The 19,139-nt window shown below is 40.5% G+C and overlaps 1 protein-coding gene across 3 annotated transcripts in view; it reads right to left on the bottom strand.

Annotated features, from left to right (window-relative positions):
* Positions 1-19,139, bottom strand: part of GALNT6 (polypeptide N-acetylgalactosaminyltransferase 6) — a 69,068-nt gene that overhangs the window by 3,546 nt on the left and 46,383 nt on the right. For all 3 annotated transcript variants that reach the window (XM_042455888.1, XM_042455887.1, XM_042455889.1), the window contains exons 4-10: positions 16,544-16,693; positions 14,498-14,732; positions 9,281-9,398; positions 5,970-6,170; positions 4,863-4,994; positions 3,294-3,395; positions 2,581-2,733 (exon numbers count right to left, since the gene is read on the bottom strand). In XM_042455888.1, the coding sequence (XP_042311822.1) occupies positions 2,581-2,733; positions 3,294-3,395; positions 4,863-4,994; positions 5,970-6,170; positions 9,281-9,398; positions 14,498-14,732; positions 16,544-16,693 (1,091 nt within the window). The remainder of the gene's footprint in view (positions 1-2,580; positions 2,734-3,293; positions 3,396-4,862; positions 4,995-5,969; positions 6,171-9,280; positions 9,399-14,497; positions 14,733-16,543; positions 16,694-19,139) is intronic.

The following is a 19,139-nucleotide window of genomic DNA, read 5'->3' as shown; positions in this document are numbered from 1 at the left end:
CTAACGACACCTGCAGCAAGTGCAAATTAGCAGGTCTCCTGGAAGAAAACGTAGGTGCACTATAGCTATGTGTTGTGTCTCTTCAGTTGTGGATCTGAGAATATGAGGACTTCCTAGGAGAAGTGACCATACAAAATCAATGGAAAAACGGACAAGGAAAACAAAAAAGCCTGTAACAGTGAGGAAACACTCTGGAGGAAAGTCACTATCAGCAGCAGACGGTACAGAAGGTATTCAGAACCTTTCCAACTAAGCAATTGCTTCCTACATCTTCAGGAGGAAAGCAGCAGTGAAGATGCTCAAACAGGAAGCCAGAAGCAAGGGATACTGCATGCCAAGGAGAGTCAAAGTAATCACCAACCACAAGAAGAAGAAAAGAAAGCTGCTAGAGGTTGGGGAGTCATTGCTCAGGGGCACAGTGGGTGAGTTTCATAAGATGAATTGAAAAGTGTGCTGTTTTCCTGGCACATACATCCAGGATGTCACTGACAATTTGTCAAAACTCAGATTAGTATCACTTTCTCCATATTCATGTGGGTACCAATAACACAGCCAAGAACAGCTTTGAGCATATCATCTGTTACTATGAAGCTTTGGGCAGGAAGCTGAAGGGGTTTGAGGAACAGGTAGTATTCTCATCACTTTTGCCAGTGATACTAAGAGTGAATGACTGTCTATTGTGTAGATTGTGTACATGGGGGAGCTTTGTCATCTGGGACTATGGTCTTCACTTCTTAGACAAAGGGCTACTGTTTACAGATGGGCTGCACCTCACAAAGACAAGGAAGAATGCATTTGGAACTAGCATGGCAAATCCGATCAAGAAGACTTTAAACTAAATCATTGGGGGGTTGGAGATGATAGCTGAAACATCAACCTGAAGGCAAACTAGAAACATAAGGAAGTGAATTCTAGAGGAGAAGCTGAGGGAGAGAGTGGGATCCATAGAAAAACTATCAGTAAATTAATATTAAAATGTGAGAACAAACAAAGTTTCAAATGTCTGTATAGCAACATGTAGAGTTTGGGAAACAAACAAGATGAGCTTGAAGTCTTAGTATAGGAAGGTAAATACACTGGACCAATGGTATCCACTGGGGTTTGGTTCCAGGCCCCCTTGTGGATACCAAAATCTGGGGATGCTCAAGTCCCATTAAATGAAATGACATAGCAGAATGGTGCCCCTTATATAAAATGGCAAAATCAAGGTTTGCTTTTGGGAATTTATATATTTTTGAAATATTTTCAAACTGTGGATGCTTGAATCCATTGATTAAAACTCCATGGACACGGAGGGCTGACTTTATGACTTCATAGGCATAACAGAGAACTGGTGGGATGATCCTCATGACTGGAATATTACAGTTCAAGAGTATTAACCAATTCAAAAAGAATAGATGTGGCAGAAAAGGAAAAGGAGTTCCCTTAACAAGTTCAGGGCATCACTGGGTGGAATACTATGGTTGGACATGCTAAAGGAAAAAGTCACCCAGCAAGAGTGGGAGTTCTTGCAAATGAGTTGCAAAAGGCATGATCACAAACAGTCCCATGAAAGAAGAAAAATGAGAAACATTTGAAAAAGCCAATGTGGCTACACAGCAAACACAAGGAGAAAATGAAAGAAAAAGGAATATGTCTATAGAATGGAAGGAAGGACAAATCACCAAGGAAGAGTGCAGATGTGTCAGCCAAGGTTGCAGGAACATTATAAGGAAAGTTAAAGGTAAAAATGAGCTAAGACTCTTCTGCCTTGCGTGCCAACATCGTGTAATTGACTTCCATACGTACAAGAGAGAAGGGGTGGCAATGGCAAGCCTCAGGCTCCAGGAGCACATTCTTCCTGCTTCCCGCTAGAAGCAGGCCAACTGCTGCTTCTGCCTTTTGAACCAAAGGACAGAAGCACCACAGCTGAAGCAGGAAGACTATTCATCTAATGCCTGTGCCTTAGCATTGCCTTCACTACTGCCCTGGGGAGTGCTTCTTGGCCTTGGCCAGGTAATTTTAAATTTTAAATAGAGATTTGAGCACCTGCATTTTTTGGTATTCGGGGAGGCAGTATCCTGGAACCAAACCCTTGTGGATATAGAGAACCCACTGTACCACAAGAGCTGTCACAGAGAGGAGGGTGCAGATTTGTTCTCTGCTGCCTCAGAGGGTAAGACCATCTCTAATGGTTTGATGTTACTGGACAGTAGATTTCAACTGAACATCAAAAAGAATGTCTTGACAATGAAAGTGGTTTGGCAATGGAATCATTGCCTAGAGAGATGGTGGGGTCCCCTTCTCTGGACATCTTCAAAAAGGGGCTCGATAGCTAGCTAGCTGTTGGAGATGTTCTAAAAGGAGATTCTGCACTGAGTAGGAGGTTGGACTCAACTGCCCATGAGACCCCTTCCAACTCTATGAGAGGACAGTAGTTTCCTGTAGACATTTTGGCCAAGTCAGATCACAGCTAGAAAAACGGAAAATACATTCCTGGCAGGTAGCAGACAATGCAACCAATAAAAAGAGTAGGTACTGAAAAAGCAAACAAGTTACAAAGAGAAACCCATCCCTCTGATATCCATATATTAAACTCACCTTAGTCAGGTCCCATTCTTCATTCTCTGGTACACGGGAATGTTTCCCTGTATAGTGACAGTCTCCCAACTCCACAGGCCCTAACTTGGATCGGAGGCAGAGCTGCTTACCGATGTTATGCCGTAAATCTCGCTGGGAGGTATATTCAAAGTACTGAGAAGAAAAACAAAACAACAGCAAAAATGTGAGTAGGGAGAGGCAGTATGAGGCCTTTCTTGTTAGAAAGCAAGCAGAGGAACAGCCAGAAGAAACTTAAATGATTTCCATGCAAACAAAGTTATTATGTATGATGCATACTGTGTGGAATAATTTCTACAGAAATACCTGCTTGGAATTGGTTCATGTATGAACATAGTGTAAGCAATGCAGTGAATGAAGCTACAAGAGCATACTTGAGCTTATCCAATACTAATAGCTTCATGTGAATGATGACGGACTCTACAAGCTACTTCTAATGTAAGGTGTGGAAAAGTTCTCAAGATTTGGGTGGATTGGGTGGGGTATGTATTTTATCCTTCATTTCTTGACTTCTACAAGGTGATTCAAAAAGAATGCTGTAAAAGCAAATAAGAAAGTTTTATTTTTGCACCATTCTTTTTTATTCGCCCTGCATTTCTTAAATTTGGACTTCCCCATTATTGATGAACAAAGGTCATACTGCAGCCACATGCATGAGAAGAGATGGTGATTCCTTGCATCCTTATATTCCCTACCTGATTTCCTCCCATCCCATGGCAGGGATACATGATCAGTGGCTTCCCTCCATGATTGTTCTCACCAACATCCAAGCAGCGTTTCGCTCCTTCATTTCTAATCTGCAACCAAGTGAATGCAATACGTTTAGGGGCACAGTTACATCCAAAATCAGAAACAAGCCGAGGCTCCAGTTTTACAAAAGCATTCTTTAACTCTGCATTCTCATGTCTTATAAACAACATGCAATCATGAATCTTTCCTGAAGCCCAGTTGGTATTTTACTACCTTTTCAATAACTATATTCAAATTTTCTTCATCAGCTGGAATATTGCTGAACATGCTGTCAACAAAACAGCTCAGTGAATGGCATGGCAGCTTACAGGTGAAACGTGGAGCTAGGAAAGTACACATTTATTTTTAAAACTCTTTAAGCTATTGCCAGTTGAAAATTGTTTTTATCTGGACAATAGTGCATGATTGCATGCCTGTTAGTATGTGCACAACCACCACTGCTTACAATATACATTTTAAATTTTTTTGTTGCAAGCTGCCCTGAAAATGTGGTTATAGGGTAGCATATCACATGGAATGATTCTGGGAAAAACAAAAGGTGCTCCCTCTCACTTTTCCACTACACCAGATGTGGATAGTAGCAAGGCATTGAGCATCAAAGCTTTGGTTTCCTTTAGTTAAGCAATGATGGAATTCTCTCCACTTTGCTATAAGTGCATTCACCACTTATCTTTGTCCCACTTTGGGGGATTTTTTTGAGTAAGACCTGACAACCACAAACACAGTGTTCAGAACCTTTGCTTGTCACATAGGAAGAAACTCAGATGTATGTATGGATGCTAAAATTAAAAAAAAGCTTCAAAACAGAGAATTCAGGAATACTGAAGAAAGTTGTTGGACCTGTTGCTTAAAACCCCCCCAGAAGAGATGGAGTAGGGAGAAGGGAAAGAAACAAGGAGGAGTCAAGAGCCCACATAACAGAGGAGGGGAAAATCAATATTGACAAAGTCACTAGCAGAGCTTTTTAGTTTCTTGTTCTGTTTATTGAAGTGTTTACTTTATGCTATACAGACTCGCCTCATAAAGCTAAGAAATACACTATTCCCCTTCTGTGTAAACAAAATTTTAGCAGACTAAGAGGAGTGAAAAGAATGGGTTTTCTATTTCATGGTTATGACTGAATACTGACAAGTGGCTTTACAAGCAGAGTAGTGATTTCCCTTCATTCTAGGCCTTTTATTTTTCAACCCACCTTGTATTTTGGGGAGTGAAGCTTCAGAAACTGTCCCCTTCCTTACAGTCCATCTCACAATATGGCATGGATTTTCAATCCCCATTCCAGAATATATCATCAAATGATAAACAATGGCAGAGGAAAAATGTTGACATGTTTCTTCCTGAGCTCAGGCAAAAACACCAAGTGGTTATGATGTCTTACAAAACCAGCTTCTGGGCATTTTTCTGATTGCTGCTGCAGACAGAGGGGTGGTGCTGGATGGTCTTTTGCTGTGTCCCAGCAAGGTGGGTCATGTGTGTGGGAAAAACAAAGAGGAAGCTAACACATTTGTACTTACAGCTCCATAGAAAGCTGGAGTAAGATCTGGGATGAAGATTTCAGGATAAATGGTTTGTAGATACCAGGTGAAGTTCTTGCAGTGTAAGCGTTCCTTCAGCTCAAGTCGCTCAGAGAGGTCTCCATATGTTTTCTGACAAAGCCACAGTGTGCGTGTATTAATACGTATCAGGACACAAGATATTAGCATCTCCACACTCCACTATTGCATGGAACTAATTTTTAAAGGGCTTGTGTATAATGATTCAACTTCATTCATTCTTTACTTTCTACAATCCTCTGATTAAAAGTGAGTTATAGCCTACCAATATTCCTCTGCAGAGATGGACTCAACCTCAGAATCTTCAACATCATATATTCCAGTTGCTTTGCTTCCTAAAACACTGGAGGTTTTTGCAGGTAATTCCTGCACCAACACATGGCAAACATGCTACTGTCTCTGCCACCAAGATTATGGCTGGGCACTCCAGAGTACTAGGACTGAGGCAAGTCTACGTTCTTGGAGCTTAGGGTTACCAATATCTCTTACTGTAACAGATGTTTCTTATAGGGTTGCCAGGTGTTCTTTATTATAAGGGATGTCCTCTATTTGAGGGTTCAAAAAAGATTTTCATTTTATACAGACCAAATGAGATGCCAAAAATTGCCATATTTGGGTCCTTCATCAAGACAGAAAGGTGTGCCTCAAATAATTTATGAATGTGGACAGTATGTTAATTTTACAGAGAAGAACATAACCGAGTTAACTGATATCAATACTTTCATTGGGTATTTAAGAAGAGCACACATTTGATAATAGCTATAGATTTTCAATCCTGCATGTCATGAATTTTGACAGTTCCCTTATTGCTGTTTTCAAAACTTGGCAACATTATTGGAGTCCCTCTGTCTGTTGAAACAGTAATTGAGAAATGACCAACCAGGTGATCTTATTTGCTCCTTTCCACAACTAAAAAGACTCTCTTTCACTACATGCTAAATAGGCTCTGGCTCGCCACTCTTTGGTGAATCAGGCTAGGATAACAAGTGATATGGACATTCTAGCTACAGAAGCATAAAATAAATGAATCCTTCAGAAACAACATTCATGGAAAAGCTGCTTTAATACCTCTCTAGCCATCTGAGAGGCCTGCTGGTTCCTCCTGTAGAAAATTTCCTTGTAGTCATCCATCCAGACTTCTGCCAAGCGCACTTGATTTCTGGAGATCACTTGAGTTCCTTTGGGGAAGGTGTGTGGACTCTTGGAACGAAAGACATGGCCAACCACTGAACAGGGAATGATCTCCAGCTGACCACCACACTGCCAAACCTGTGAGAAAATGTGCCATTTATATCAAGAGGGGGGAAACTGTTAAAAGAAGTATCAGAGTCCTTGGGCCCGAAAAAGCAACACTCATATATGAAATCAACATTCAAAGGGATCGTGTAGCATGCTTGAGACTATCTGAAAGAAAGAAGCTGGTAGCATGAGCTTACTTCCTCAGCTGCATGAGAACATTGACTCAAGTCTACGAAAGCTCATGCTACCATCTTCTTTCTTTCAGTAAGCCTCAAAGGTACTATAAGATCCCTTTGCATACAGGTTTTCCAGACTAACATGGCTATGTCTCTGAATTCATATATGAAATGTGTGACTATGGGGCAAAAGAGACTGCCTCTTTGTGCCTATTTGTGCCTAAGACCCTATTTGCTGGGATTGGCCAGGATGCCTCACTCCTCAAAGAACCTTCCACATCCAGAAGTTACCCAGACAGAATGGAATTCAGGTTCTTTACCATCACAACTACCAATAAAATGTTCTGAGAGCAAAGAATGGATATGTCTGTCTGTCTAAAATACTGGAATTTTTTGTAAGTACAATTGGCCTTTCGTATCCACGGAGGTTCCATTCTGGCAAATAGCAAATTCCATGGGACCTCAAACCCCGTTCTTCTCAATGGCGGCACAATATGCACCCTACTGTGTTGATGGAGTGCATGCATGTGCTGCCATTGAGTAGAACAGGGTAGAGTCATCCATGGATGCTCCAATCTGCAGATGGCAAGTCCATGGAAAGAAAGAGCTGACTGCAGAGTGTCGGTATATACACGATGAAGAGGGCATTTCTGTAGATAACTGTTCATTCAGGAAGACTGCTTGAGTTATTTCTATTCCTGCTCTTTCCCCCCCTTATTGCTACATTATGACAGTCCCCACAGCATTGAGCATTTGAAAGCTGCTTTTCACATGGGCTTTTTAAAAACTAACATTATCAGGAAGTCCACCATATACAGCAGAAGTGAGCAACTTGTGTCCTGCAGAAGGTGTAGAAAGAAGTGTGACTCTTATCAACCTTAACCAGCATAATCAAGAATGAGGAGAGGATAAAGGTATATGCAGAACAACATCTGGAGAACCATTAGTTGCTTGGCCTAAATATATAGGGATTATGTGATAATTAAAGTCTTTTCATTTCAATAACGAAAAGAAATACTTTCTCCCTTCAATAAATCTTTCTCTTCAGTCCTCCCCATACAATCTGTTTGGATTTTCACTATTTTTCACCCAGGTTGCCTTACGCCTTTCCAATAATTCTAGGATTTTGCAATAATGTGGAGTTATAATATGTAAAAAAATGTATTTTAAATATTATTTTTTTTTACATATTATAACTGAGCCTTTTGTCCTCACAAATGGAGAACAACCACTGTTTTTCTATTTTAGTATTCAGGAGTAGGTGTAACTTGAAGCCTACATACCTACCAATGATTCATTCAGTGGGATGTCTCTGACACGATACTGTGCTGAATTGCAAGCCTAGTCATGGCTGCATCTGGACTAATTTGATTATTTTTTTTATCATCCATCCTCTATTTTTTGTACTACCTTACCCGAAGGAGAATTCAGGGAAACTCAAAAGCTCATACACTCTTGTTTCATTTTGAGTTGGCCCATGGATCTTGTTTTTATTTATAATCCAAAAAAATCCGTAATTGTTTATATTTCTGCTTTCAACCTTATAACTAGCTGTATTTTTCATGTCAGCTGCGTCATGAGACTTCACACCAGCACTAGTTGCCATTCTTGAATGATTGGCATTATGCTGATGACTGTACACATGATTCATGGAAAGCAGCTTACACTTTTTACGGGAGCTGTGTGCACAACCCCAGTTCACAGATCTTACTGGCTAGCCTCCATATAGGGCTGAGCTCAGGAGTCACTTCTCTGTTGTTTATTTCCATGAAACATAGATCCAGAACAGTGAAGGCCAGTCATGCAGGTCTGTATTCCCTGAGTTACGAGAGCAAGAAGGTAACCATATTTTTTTTTTTACCTTTATGTCCTCATGCTTTCAATCATGTTGTGGTGCCCTGGAAAGCTGCAGGTACAAAGTGACCTCTATACATTTTATGCTGGTTGGCATCATGTTGGCTGCAACTCTGCATCACATTATTTTAAGTCTAACCTAAATCAGTGGGCCAGTGTGGTGCAGTGGTTTGAGTGGTGGACTATGACTCTGGAGACAAGGTTCTGAATCGCAGCTCAGCCATGGAAACCCACTGGGTGGCCTTGGGCAAGTCACACTCTTAGCTCAGAGGAAGGCAATGGCAAACCCTGCTCTAAAGAAATTTGGCAAGAAAACCCGCACTAGTTTGGGAAAGATTGCTGAAGGTTTATTTATGTTGTTTTAATTTTTTTCAAACTTTATTCAGGATCTTATAATTAATTCATGATTTTTGAAGGAACAGCATTCTAAAATTAAACGTATTGAATATGCAAACCAAAATATCCTAAAACCAGTACATCACAAGTCAAGTCAGACGGCTCCTTCTAACCCTTCTCTCCAGATTGTCTCTTAAAGAGAGCTAGCCAAAATATATATTTAAAAAATTAAAACCAAAACCACAACATGCCCTTATGTTGTTGTTTTTGTTGCTGTGTGCCTTCCAAGTCATTTCTGTCTTATGAAAATCTGAAGGTGAACCTATCATTGGGCTTCTTTGGCCAGATTCAGTCAGAATAGGTTTGCCATTGCCTTCCTCTGAGGCTGTGAGTGTGTGACTTGTCCAAGGCACTCAGGGTTTCACGGCTGAGCTGGGAATTGAACCCTGGAAGTTTATCAAGCATTCTCGAAAATCAGCCCGCTAGAACGCTTCCAGAACAGAACGCTCAGCGTCGTTGTTCTCGCTGTGAGATATACAGCGTTCCCCGCCTCCTCCTGTCCCCAGAACGGTCCCTTTAAGAATGCTCAGGGGCTGTTCTAAGCTAAATGCGATAAACTCCCTGGTCCCCAGAGTTGTAGTCAAACACTCAAACCACTACATCATGCTGGCTCTCAACCTTATACTGTGAATATTAGTCTACTTGGAAGATACAGAAACCCTCCCCCCACACACAGCTCTCCCATAAACATCATATTGTACCTTTCCTTCTTACCCGAAACGACATCTCTACATTCTCTCCACCCCAGATCTCCATCTGATCATCATAAGAGCCAATGTGTTCAAAATAGGTCTTGGAAATGGCAAAGAGCCCACCAGCAAATGTAGGACTCCTGAAAAAGAAATGTCAGTTTTAACTAGAACATGATGCAGGAAGGCAGATGCCTATTGAACAGAAAATAAAAGCAGATGCTGTTACAATGCATGTTTCAACCACTCTGAAATTCCTAGCAGTATGTGCTGAGATTATACAGGTTATGTATGTAGGCCTGAGGCTTCCCACTTGACAGTTGGGAACCACAATTTGCTGAGAAAATTTTCCCACTCCCTCCTTCTCCTCCATAGGCCAAATTGCACTTGGCAGGTAAAGCCCCATCCCAGTACTCCTTGTCTTACGGACATTTGGTGAGTCAGCCCAAATGTTAAGATCTTAAGGAGAGGTTTTCCCCCCTTTTGATCCCACATCTGGTGATGACATAGGAGAGAGCCTTCCACAAAAGGTTCAGTTGGTCCCTTTCTGTTCTCCTTCCACTAGCAGTCAAAGACCTTTCTATTTAAGCAGGCCTGTGGTGCTTAAATCATATGGCAGAAGACTGCTCTGAACGCAGTGTGCTGTGCTTTTATCTTTTAATTATGTTTTAAACGTATTTTCAACTGTGTTAACTATTTGCTTTTTAAATCCAATTGCATGTTTAATTTTTTTTAAAAAACTTTTCTAAAATAAGATTTTAGCTGGATTTTGCTTTACATTTTTGTGAGCTGCTTTAAATCACTTCCTAGGAGAAAGGTAGAGCATAAATTAAATAAATACGTAGACCTGTGGGCATGAGAAAGTTTTTTCCCCCTGTAGTATCCATGAGTCTCTGAGAGGAGATTAAGGTAGCTCTTCAAGGCCCATTTATGTAAGCAATCAGAAGTAATTTTTTGATGTTTTTACTGTTCTATCACTTTTAATTCTTTTAAAATAAAAATATGGCTGGCTACTGATGTTAAAATGCAATTGCGTACTGTATGGAGCTTTTAATTATTTGTATCCAGCTCTTACATAAAGTTCCCAGTGCCCTACTGTCCAAGAAAGCTCATCAGATCTACACCTGTAGAGCTTCATGAACGCAAAGTCAGGGGTCCCTAGATCATTCATTGTCAGGGTCTTTTAGAACTGTCTGCCATTACAATATGTAAATTTGTTTACCCCCCAAGATTTTCCCCATCTTTCTAATTCAATTGGGCGCCCTAGATTTTGTGCCCATTTTAACATGACTTCCTTAATCGCTTCCTCCTCCAGTTCTTGGTGTAGTAAAATTTTGTAGAATTTGGCCATTGTATTCTTACATCTACCCCCCTACTATTTTCTCTGTGTCTTTTGCTTTTTTCCCCCCAAATCCTTTTAACCTTTGGTCATTTTTATATCTCTCTTGTAGTTGTTTATATGTATACCAATCACATATGATATGTGTATGTGTTAATAAAAATATATATTTTTTTTAAAAAGAACTGTCTGCCTTCAATTTTAAAATCAGGTCATAACTTGTCTTGAATTACGGTAGAGCCAAAATAAAAGGTTGGTTTTAAACTTTTTTTTTTTAAACAACCCAAATTACAAATCACAACAACTAAGGTCTGAAAGTGTACATAACTGGCTTCTCTGCCATTATTTCCTTTGCCAGTGCTGCAGAGAGTGGGCAGGAATGGCAAACCACTTCTCCGGCCAAGAGGAGGTGCTCTAACCCTAAGAATGAACTTTGGGGTGAGCTATCTCCCCCATCCACCCATAATTTTTTTTTACAGAACTTCTGAATAGCAGCAGCTGGAATAATAAAGAAGCCCTTTCAGTCCTTGTGGTCTTGTGTACATGCGATTAAGTCAACTCTAACTTACGATGACTGTCTCCTAGGCGTTTCTTGGCAAGGTTTATTCAGAGGGGTTTTGCCCTTGCCTTCATCTTAGGATGGAAGTGGGTGACCTGATCAAGGACACCCAATGGGTTTCAGGGACTGAGCAAGGATTCAAAACTTAGGCCTGTTACAGACTGCCAAAATAAAGCTGCTTTGGGTCTCTTTGGAGGTATGCTATTTAAACGATGCATGCGTCCTAAGAGTCCACACTCCATTCCTAAGTACTGAAGTGCAGCTTTGGGGCAGCTTCCAGATTCTTAAGATGCATGCATCATTTAAACAGCATACCTCCAAAGAGACCCGAAGCAGCTTTATTTTGGCAGTCTGTAACAGGCTTTAGTTTCCCAGAGTTCAGGTCCAAGATTCAAGTTGCATCTACACTGCTGAATTAATGCAGTTTGATACCGCTTTAACTTCCTTGGCTCAATGCGATGGAATTCCGGGATTTGTAGTTCTGTGAGAGATTGAGCCATCTCTGTCAGATAATGCTGGTGCCACAACAAACTACAAATCCCAGGATTCCATAGGATGGCATCATGGCAAGTAAAGCCGTGTCAAACTACATTAATTCTGCAGTGTGGAAGCAGCCTCAAACAGCTATGCCACACTGGTTGGCTGCAGCCTTATATTATTACTGCTGCTCGGTAATTTTCCTTTCTTGTATGCCATCTTAGAAGGCATGTTGTTAAACTGAGAGATGGGATATAAATACATTAAGTAAACAGGAGAAGGCAAAACAGGTGTGCACATGTGCAGGTACACATACAAATCCTTAATGGTTGAAGCTAACACTCCAAACATATGCATACATTTAGTGGGGAGAGGCTGAGGCTTAGGAAATTGCAGGTTGTCACTAGGGGGTGACAACACTGCTCCCGAAGTTGGCAGAAATGGACAGTGGCATCCCTTTGAAACACTGGAGTTCAGTGGAAGAGTTGGTGTGAGTGAGGTGAGAGTCAGTGGGAATTTAAATTTGAAAATAAATTATTAAATTAAAATTTTAAATTCTAAAAATTATTTGTTATTTTAACCACATGACACCATGTACATGTAAATACTCTTAGGCTGTGCATATGATATTGTAATTTAGATGTATCATTTTAATTTTGCTAGTTGTTTTATGCCACAACTATGACCATTACATTCGACGATACACAGGAATTACAATTTATGAGTAACATTAGTACAAATAAAAATAACTATGGATTGTGTATGGTGTGACATGGGAGGAAGTCCACAGTATATGTGTGACACTATGGATTACCACACTGGGTTAATGTCAACCCCAGTGACACCACTGAGAAATTGTTCAGCATTTTCATCTCTTCTCTTGCCACTCCGGCTCTCCCCTTCCCACTCCAGTTCTGAAATGACTATGGCTGACATGTTAGCTGGGATGTTTACAACAACAACAACAACAACAACAAATAATCAATGGGCCCAAGAACTATGAGAGACTATAGAGATGTGGGGCAGAGATAATCGGAGGCAAATGCTGGCTGATCACACCACCCACAGTAGAAACTCAGCCAAAACACAAAGGAGGATGGAGTCCATTTGGTTTAAGGAGAGCAGTTTTACAAGCAGACAGGGCATTTGGTCAGTCCTGGGTATCATTATTGTAAATGCATATTGCTAAGCCAGGTATGAGAGTGCTTGGGGACCAAGCTTTTCCACCTGCATCTGCTTTTATAAATGCTTGCCTCAGAGCTTTCTGTTATTGTCTTCGGGATGGAAAGAAGTGAAAATCAGAGCCAAAAAGATATTCAGATGAGGCTTTCTCTGGAGAAGTGCTTTGTTCTTCCCCGGAGTAAGTGGGGGCAATAAAAATCCTGATGACAAACCAAGTGGCCAAGTCTTTCTCTCTCCCTCCTTTCTCCCAAAATAACTAACAGCAGCAGCAGCAGCAACAACAACAAAAAAAGAAGGAATCCCTGAGCGCCTTTCATTGGGGCAGAACAGACTCCCATCTGACCTTAGCACAAAGAAGAACTGTACTTGAGGCCAGAGAAACAGGATTTTGTCTCACTATCGCAATGACAAGGGCCAAAGGGGCCAGTATTAAATGTCTTCCACTTTCTGAATACAAGGTCATTTCAAGCTTAAAGAGGCTGGGATACTGGTTACTTTAATGACTTGGCAGTTGCCCACTGCCAAAACAGACAAGAGGCTGGCAGCAATTGAAGGAAGAATGAACAAACCCTGATTCTTTCATGTCATTCCTCTCATTATCCTGCCTTTGTTCAGAAAAGGGGAGCAATAAGGAGGGGAAAAAGAAAATCCTGCCATTGTGTCTCAAAAAACTTTGGGTATACCTAGGGTTTACAAAGCCTTTCTTCATTCCACTTAAAGATGAGGGAATGCTTCTTCTAAGATGGCATCTCCCACCTGGAATTTTTGTAATTACTTATATTTAAAAATAAACTTTGCCACCCTGACTTACTTGGAAACTTTGATCAACTACCTTTAATAGTACTCTCACTACACACCTTTGCATATATGCCTTCCTGTATCATCTTTCCTATGTCATTTATTTTTACTATTTTGTGTGGAGTCACCTTTCCCTCCAGTTTTGCACTCAGGATTTGAAAATCCACGTGCCTCAGACTCCCAGTTTCTGTATTCCTTATTTAAGAAAACCCTAAGACATTCATGGGGTCACTGTAAGTTGATAAGCGACTTGAAGGCAGGCAGGTGCATGTGTGTAAAAACACAGATTCAAGAAAAAGCTCTACTTCTGGTGACTACAACTTCTGACTCCATCAGCCTTAATGTATATCAACTGGCATTGGGTATCAGCTGGCAATGTGCATCAGAATTATTCTGCATACTGTGTCTTAATAGAATACAATGCATCTGAGGAAGTAGACTGAAGTCTACGAAAGCTCATGCTGCCAATTTCTTTCTTTCAATTAGTCTCAAAGGTGCTACAAGATTTCTCTACGTACAATTTCATATAAAATAATCAGTTACATTATTTTATATTATATAAGAGGCAATTTTAATGGAAAAAACCCTTGTCCAGTCTTGAGTATTAAACACGAGGTGAGACATTCCTTGATACACATGTATGGTAGTTGAAATCGTAGATAGAAGACTTCTTATCATTTATCATTACTGTGTACATGATAGGTTAGTAATCACACCACACACTCCCACATTCCCCATCCCTGCACTAGATATTTTGGACCTAACTTCATCAATCCCAGATAACCCAGACAGAGGTGAGGGATCATGGGGCTGAAATCCAAAACATCTGGAGGGCATTAGGTTCCTCTAAACTGATGTCCCAAAAGATGTTTTTATCATGGACTTACTTGATAGGGTAAGTCTCATCTTTCCTTCTCTGCTTCTCATGTTGGGGGATGGCCTCCCATCCAAAAGTCAGACTCCAGTCAAAATTACCCCGACTGTGTTGCTTCCCATATTGAATGGGTTTGGAAAACTCAAAGGTGTTGAGGTCGATGGTGGTGATATCTGGGCTGACCACTGCTGTGGGCTCCTCTGCTATACGTGATAAGAGAGGCTCCAACCAGCCATGGAAGCATTCACCTGAAAGAGAGAAAAGAGAGAACAACTGTGTCATCTGATGATAACTCCACAGATAAGATTTCCAAATGTGAAATGCCATTGTTTGGAAGCTTCTCCTAAGCCATTCCCATCCCACATGACATCAAGCATACAGTAGGATGATAGCAGGGCAAATAAAAATGGAACTTTGTTGGGGAGTTCTTGCATAGGACATTGTGGCAGAATGGAGAGCTGGACAAACACACTGCAGCATAATGAAGCTGTATGCTGAAAGTTTTTGGGAAATTAATTATAGACTCACCAGCAGTTAAGACCTTTTTATTTAGGGAGGCATTTGGTTTTGTTGTGGAGCTTTTAATGGAAAATGTGTTTCTATTTTATTGAGTTTTAAACATCTTCTAACTTGTGTTTTTAAAACAGAAGCTCGGTTTAATTGTATTCTAACCTTTGTCTTAATAAGGTTTGTTGTTGTTGTTGTTGTACTGTATTTTTGAATGGCTGTATGCCACCTTGACTCTTGTGCTGGCGGAAAGGTAGGATATAAATTAAGTAAATGAAATGAAATTAATGTAATCTATTAAAATACAATAAAAATGAATCTGACTTGGTTTACTTCCTTATTACAGATGAGTGAAGAATCAGGCATGCTCCTATAAAGAGTATTTATTTTTACACAGGTCTGTGTTTCTATGGGCTTTTTAAAACATGATGAAATTATGAACATGCGTATGTGAATGAGCTATTTTAGAAACAAGTCTATTGTTTCTCACATCAAAAGACATGCAATGGGCCCAAGGTATCTGCTGGGGTTTGGTTACACGACCAAACCCTGGTCGTGGATATGAACATCTGTGGATGCTCAAGTCCCATTAAATATAATGGCATAGTAAAATGGTGTCCCTTACATAAAATGGCAAAATCAAGATTAGCTTTTTTGGAATTTATATATTTCTTATAAATATTTTCAAGCCATGGATGGTTGACTCCATGGATAAAGAATCTGTGGATATAGAGGGCTGATTGTACTGGTCAACACTAGAGACCCCCATGCACAAATGCTGTGCCAGCTATTAAGAGCTGGTTCCAATGTGCTCACTGATCACAGAAAGTGAATTTGTTTGTTAAATTTTCATCTGAGTCAACTGCAAAAGGAAGGCATACTCTAATTATATTTTACCAAACAAACCGATCCACATCCTTCCCTGTTTTTGCTGTACTTCACTGAATGTGTGAACTGATTTTACTCCCTGAGATGTACTGCCTCTGGTGCAGGGTGATCAGAAATCCTCCTTTTCCAGGATACATACCACATTTCAACCTTCTGTCCAGGAGGAATTTCAAAATGCCCTCCATTTTGAGCGTGACTAAGAACCAAGAATTTACATTTATAGGAGTGCTTTTAGCTTAGCTCAGGTCCTACATTTTTTTCTTGAATGCCTTACACTTTGTGGTACCTTGTCCTCCTTTGTGATTAGGACATCTGGTCACCCTGCTCTGGTGCCATAACCAGCATTTACCAGTTGTGTGTTATAGATGTGACACAGTGTATAAGAAGTAGTAGAAGTAGTTTGCTATTGGAAACTAATCAGATGGGGAGAAATTTGTGGGAATGCGCTCCAGGAATCCTGGAAAAGGAGGACGTCTGGTCACCCTGCACCAGAGGCAGTACATCTCAGGGAGTAAAATCATTTCACACATCCAGTAATACATTAAATCAACTGATCTGTGAGCACATGTGAACTGGTCCTGTGTGTAAAGGGGAAAAATGGTACAGTAGTCAAAAAGCCCATCATCAAAGAGAGGACTCATCAGTAGAGGGAGTTATTACTTACAGTGAGCATCAAGGAAAGTGAGTACATCTCCTGTAGCAACGCTGGCACCAAGCAACCGGGCAGTTATTAAGCCCTTCCTCTCCATTTGTCGGATGACCTGCACTATCTGCAATTGCTTCACATAGTTGTCCAACTCGTCTTTCAAGTATTCTGCAACATAATATATTGAGTTAGAGGGGTGTAGTGCTCAGCCAGAGCCCAGCAATTGTGTAGACTTCAATGATATGAACACACAAGATATCAAAACAGTTTGTGGGCACAGTAGGGGCCATATTTTTTGAACTTGAAAATGTTACATTATAATTTAATAGTATCCCAATACTCAGAAATGTACTGTATTTAATTTAAAATGTATAATAATTTAATTGTATGCCAACACTCAGCAAAACATTGGTCGTTGTTGGGAAGGGGAAAGGATGATTGAGACATAAAAGGGGGGGGGGGAAGGAGCAAGTTCTTAAAGTTAGAGAAGGTCAGTGAATGCAGCCCCACAGGGCTTCTCAGAGTGGGCTACGCTGGGTGCATCTATATTGTCAAAATAATGCAGTCTAATTCCACTTTAACTGTCATGGCACCATCCTACAGAATCTATAAGATGGCACAGTGGTTTGAGTGTTGGACTACAACTCTGGAGATCAGGGTTTGATTCCCACCTTGACCTTGAAACCTACTGGGTGACCTTGAGTAAGTCACATACTCTCAGCCTCAGGGGAAGGCAATGGCAAACTTCCTCTCAACAAATTTTGCCAAGAAAACCCCATGGTAGCAGCCTCAGGGTCGCCATGTTGGAAACAACTTGAAGACACACAACGAAAATAGAGGCACTAGTACTCTTTGGCAGAGAAGGCTAAAGACTTTTAAAACTACAAATCCCAAAATTCCATAGGATAGAGCTACAGCACTTAAAGTGGTGTCAAACTGCATTATTTCTACAATGTAGCCGTATCCTCTGAAGGCAGATACTTGCCAATGCCCAAAAGGAAAACCAGTGGATGGGCAAAAGGCTCTTTAAGTGCCACACTTGCCACATGGAATCTATCCTAAAACAGAGCTGGTGCTTTTAAAATGTAATTCCCACATAATTCTACACTTATATTGGCTGTTACTTGGACAAGTTAATTTCTTTGGACTACAGTTCCCAGAATCTCCCAGCCATACTTATGGCCTGGCATCAAGTTGGTTGGGGAGGCCCTCTGGAAGTTGTAATCCAAAAGATTGTAGATTTCCAAGTTCCACTTGGAAGGCAGTCTCACTGATTTTAAACCAATTGTAATATACATTTCTATGTAAACATGCTAAGTGACAGAGGTTTATCAAAGTTTTCCCATCCCACAATCACTATCACTGCTCTCATCTTGCAGATGTTGCGCTGGGGTTTCCTCAAAGCCATCCATGTATAGGTGATGGGACACCCTCCTTTTCCCGGACAAGTCCTACATTCCAAACTTCTGTTCATGAGGAATTCCAAAATGTCCTCCATTTTGAGCATAACTAAGAAGCTCACTGAGTAACACCACATTTGCTGTTGCCCTTTGAAAAATGCATCTACTTATCAGTTTGTTGTTGTTGCAAATAGGGGAATAGGGTGGATCCTGCTAAATTTCTTTTTTCCTAGGAGGAGCAGCAACAGACAAGTTTTGGCCCCTGAGCTCTGAGTGCTTCTGTTTCTCAGAGGGGATAAGGATGGATGGCAACGGGCTGCTTGAGGACACAATGCAGATGCTGAAAGGGTTTTTTCTTTAATTTCAGCATGATGGACAAATAAAAGGAATAATTTAAATGTAGTTTCAGTCAAAGGTCTGTTGCTTGTAAAGTACAATTTAAAGCCTTTGTCCTGCTTAGGGTTCTACCAGTATATTGCAAGCCAACAAGGCATTTTGATAAAGATAAATTTATTTAAAAAATAAAGTTTAGTACCTAATAAACTACAACATATGTACTATACCTACAAATAAACCATATGAAATGGATTTATATTTATATTAGTGTTGTTAGCTTTTATTTTGTAATGTCCTACATTTTGAGGTGCCTTATCCGCCATTGCAGTGATGACACCTGGTCACCTGCATTGGAAACAGCTATACTCTTGTTCTCAGTGATTTATTTGTAGAAGAGCGTTCCATATTTCAAGCTTTTTTCAAGCTGAGTGCAGACAAAGACATACCAGAACCACCATCCCATTTCAGGCAGCTGATCCAAAGGAATCAACCTTTCATTTAATAGTTTTCCTTCCCCTCACTCAAGTCTCTCAAAATCTTTCTACTCATCCCCTGCCATTTCTTCTCCCTGTTTCCTTTCACACTTAACATGTACTTTGTCCTCCACAACTGCCAGTTCCTTTCATCCTTCCCTCCTGCTGCTCTTACATTCACTTCCTCCTATAAAACCTTCTCTTAAGAGCCTTTCCTCTCTACTTGGTGGTTGTTTTAAGAAATAATCTCCACCTTCTCTTCCTCCTTTTCCCTCCCTGTAATTTCCTTCAAAGCTCCCTCCTTTTTCTTCTCTGCCGGGACTCTAAACTATAGCTGGGCCTCAATATCCACAGATTTTTTTTAAATCCATAGATCCAAGCTTTCACAGATTGAAAATATTCTTG

This window comes from Sceloporus undulatus, chromosome 2 (assembly GCF_019175285.1).
Source record: "Sceloporus undulatus isolate JIND9_A2432 ecotype Alabama chromosome 2, SceUnd_v1.1, whole genome shotgun sequence".
Classification (NCBI taxonomy): Eukaryota; Metazoa; Chordata; class Lepidosauria; order Squamata; family Phrynosomatidae; genus Sceloporus; species Sceloporus undulatus.
The sequence above is the reverse complement of the archived record's forward strand: the minus strand, read 5'-3'. Positions and strand labels throughout refer to the sequence as shown.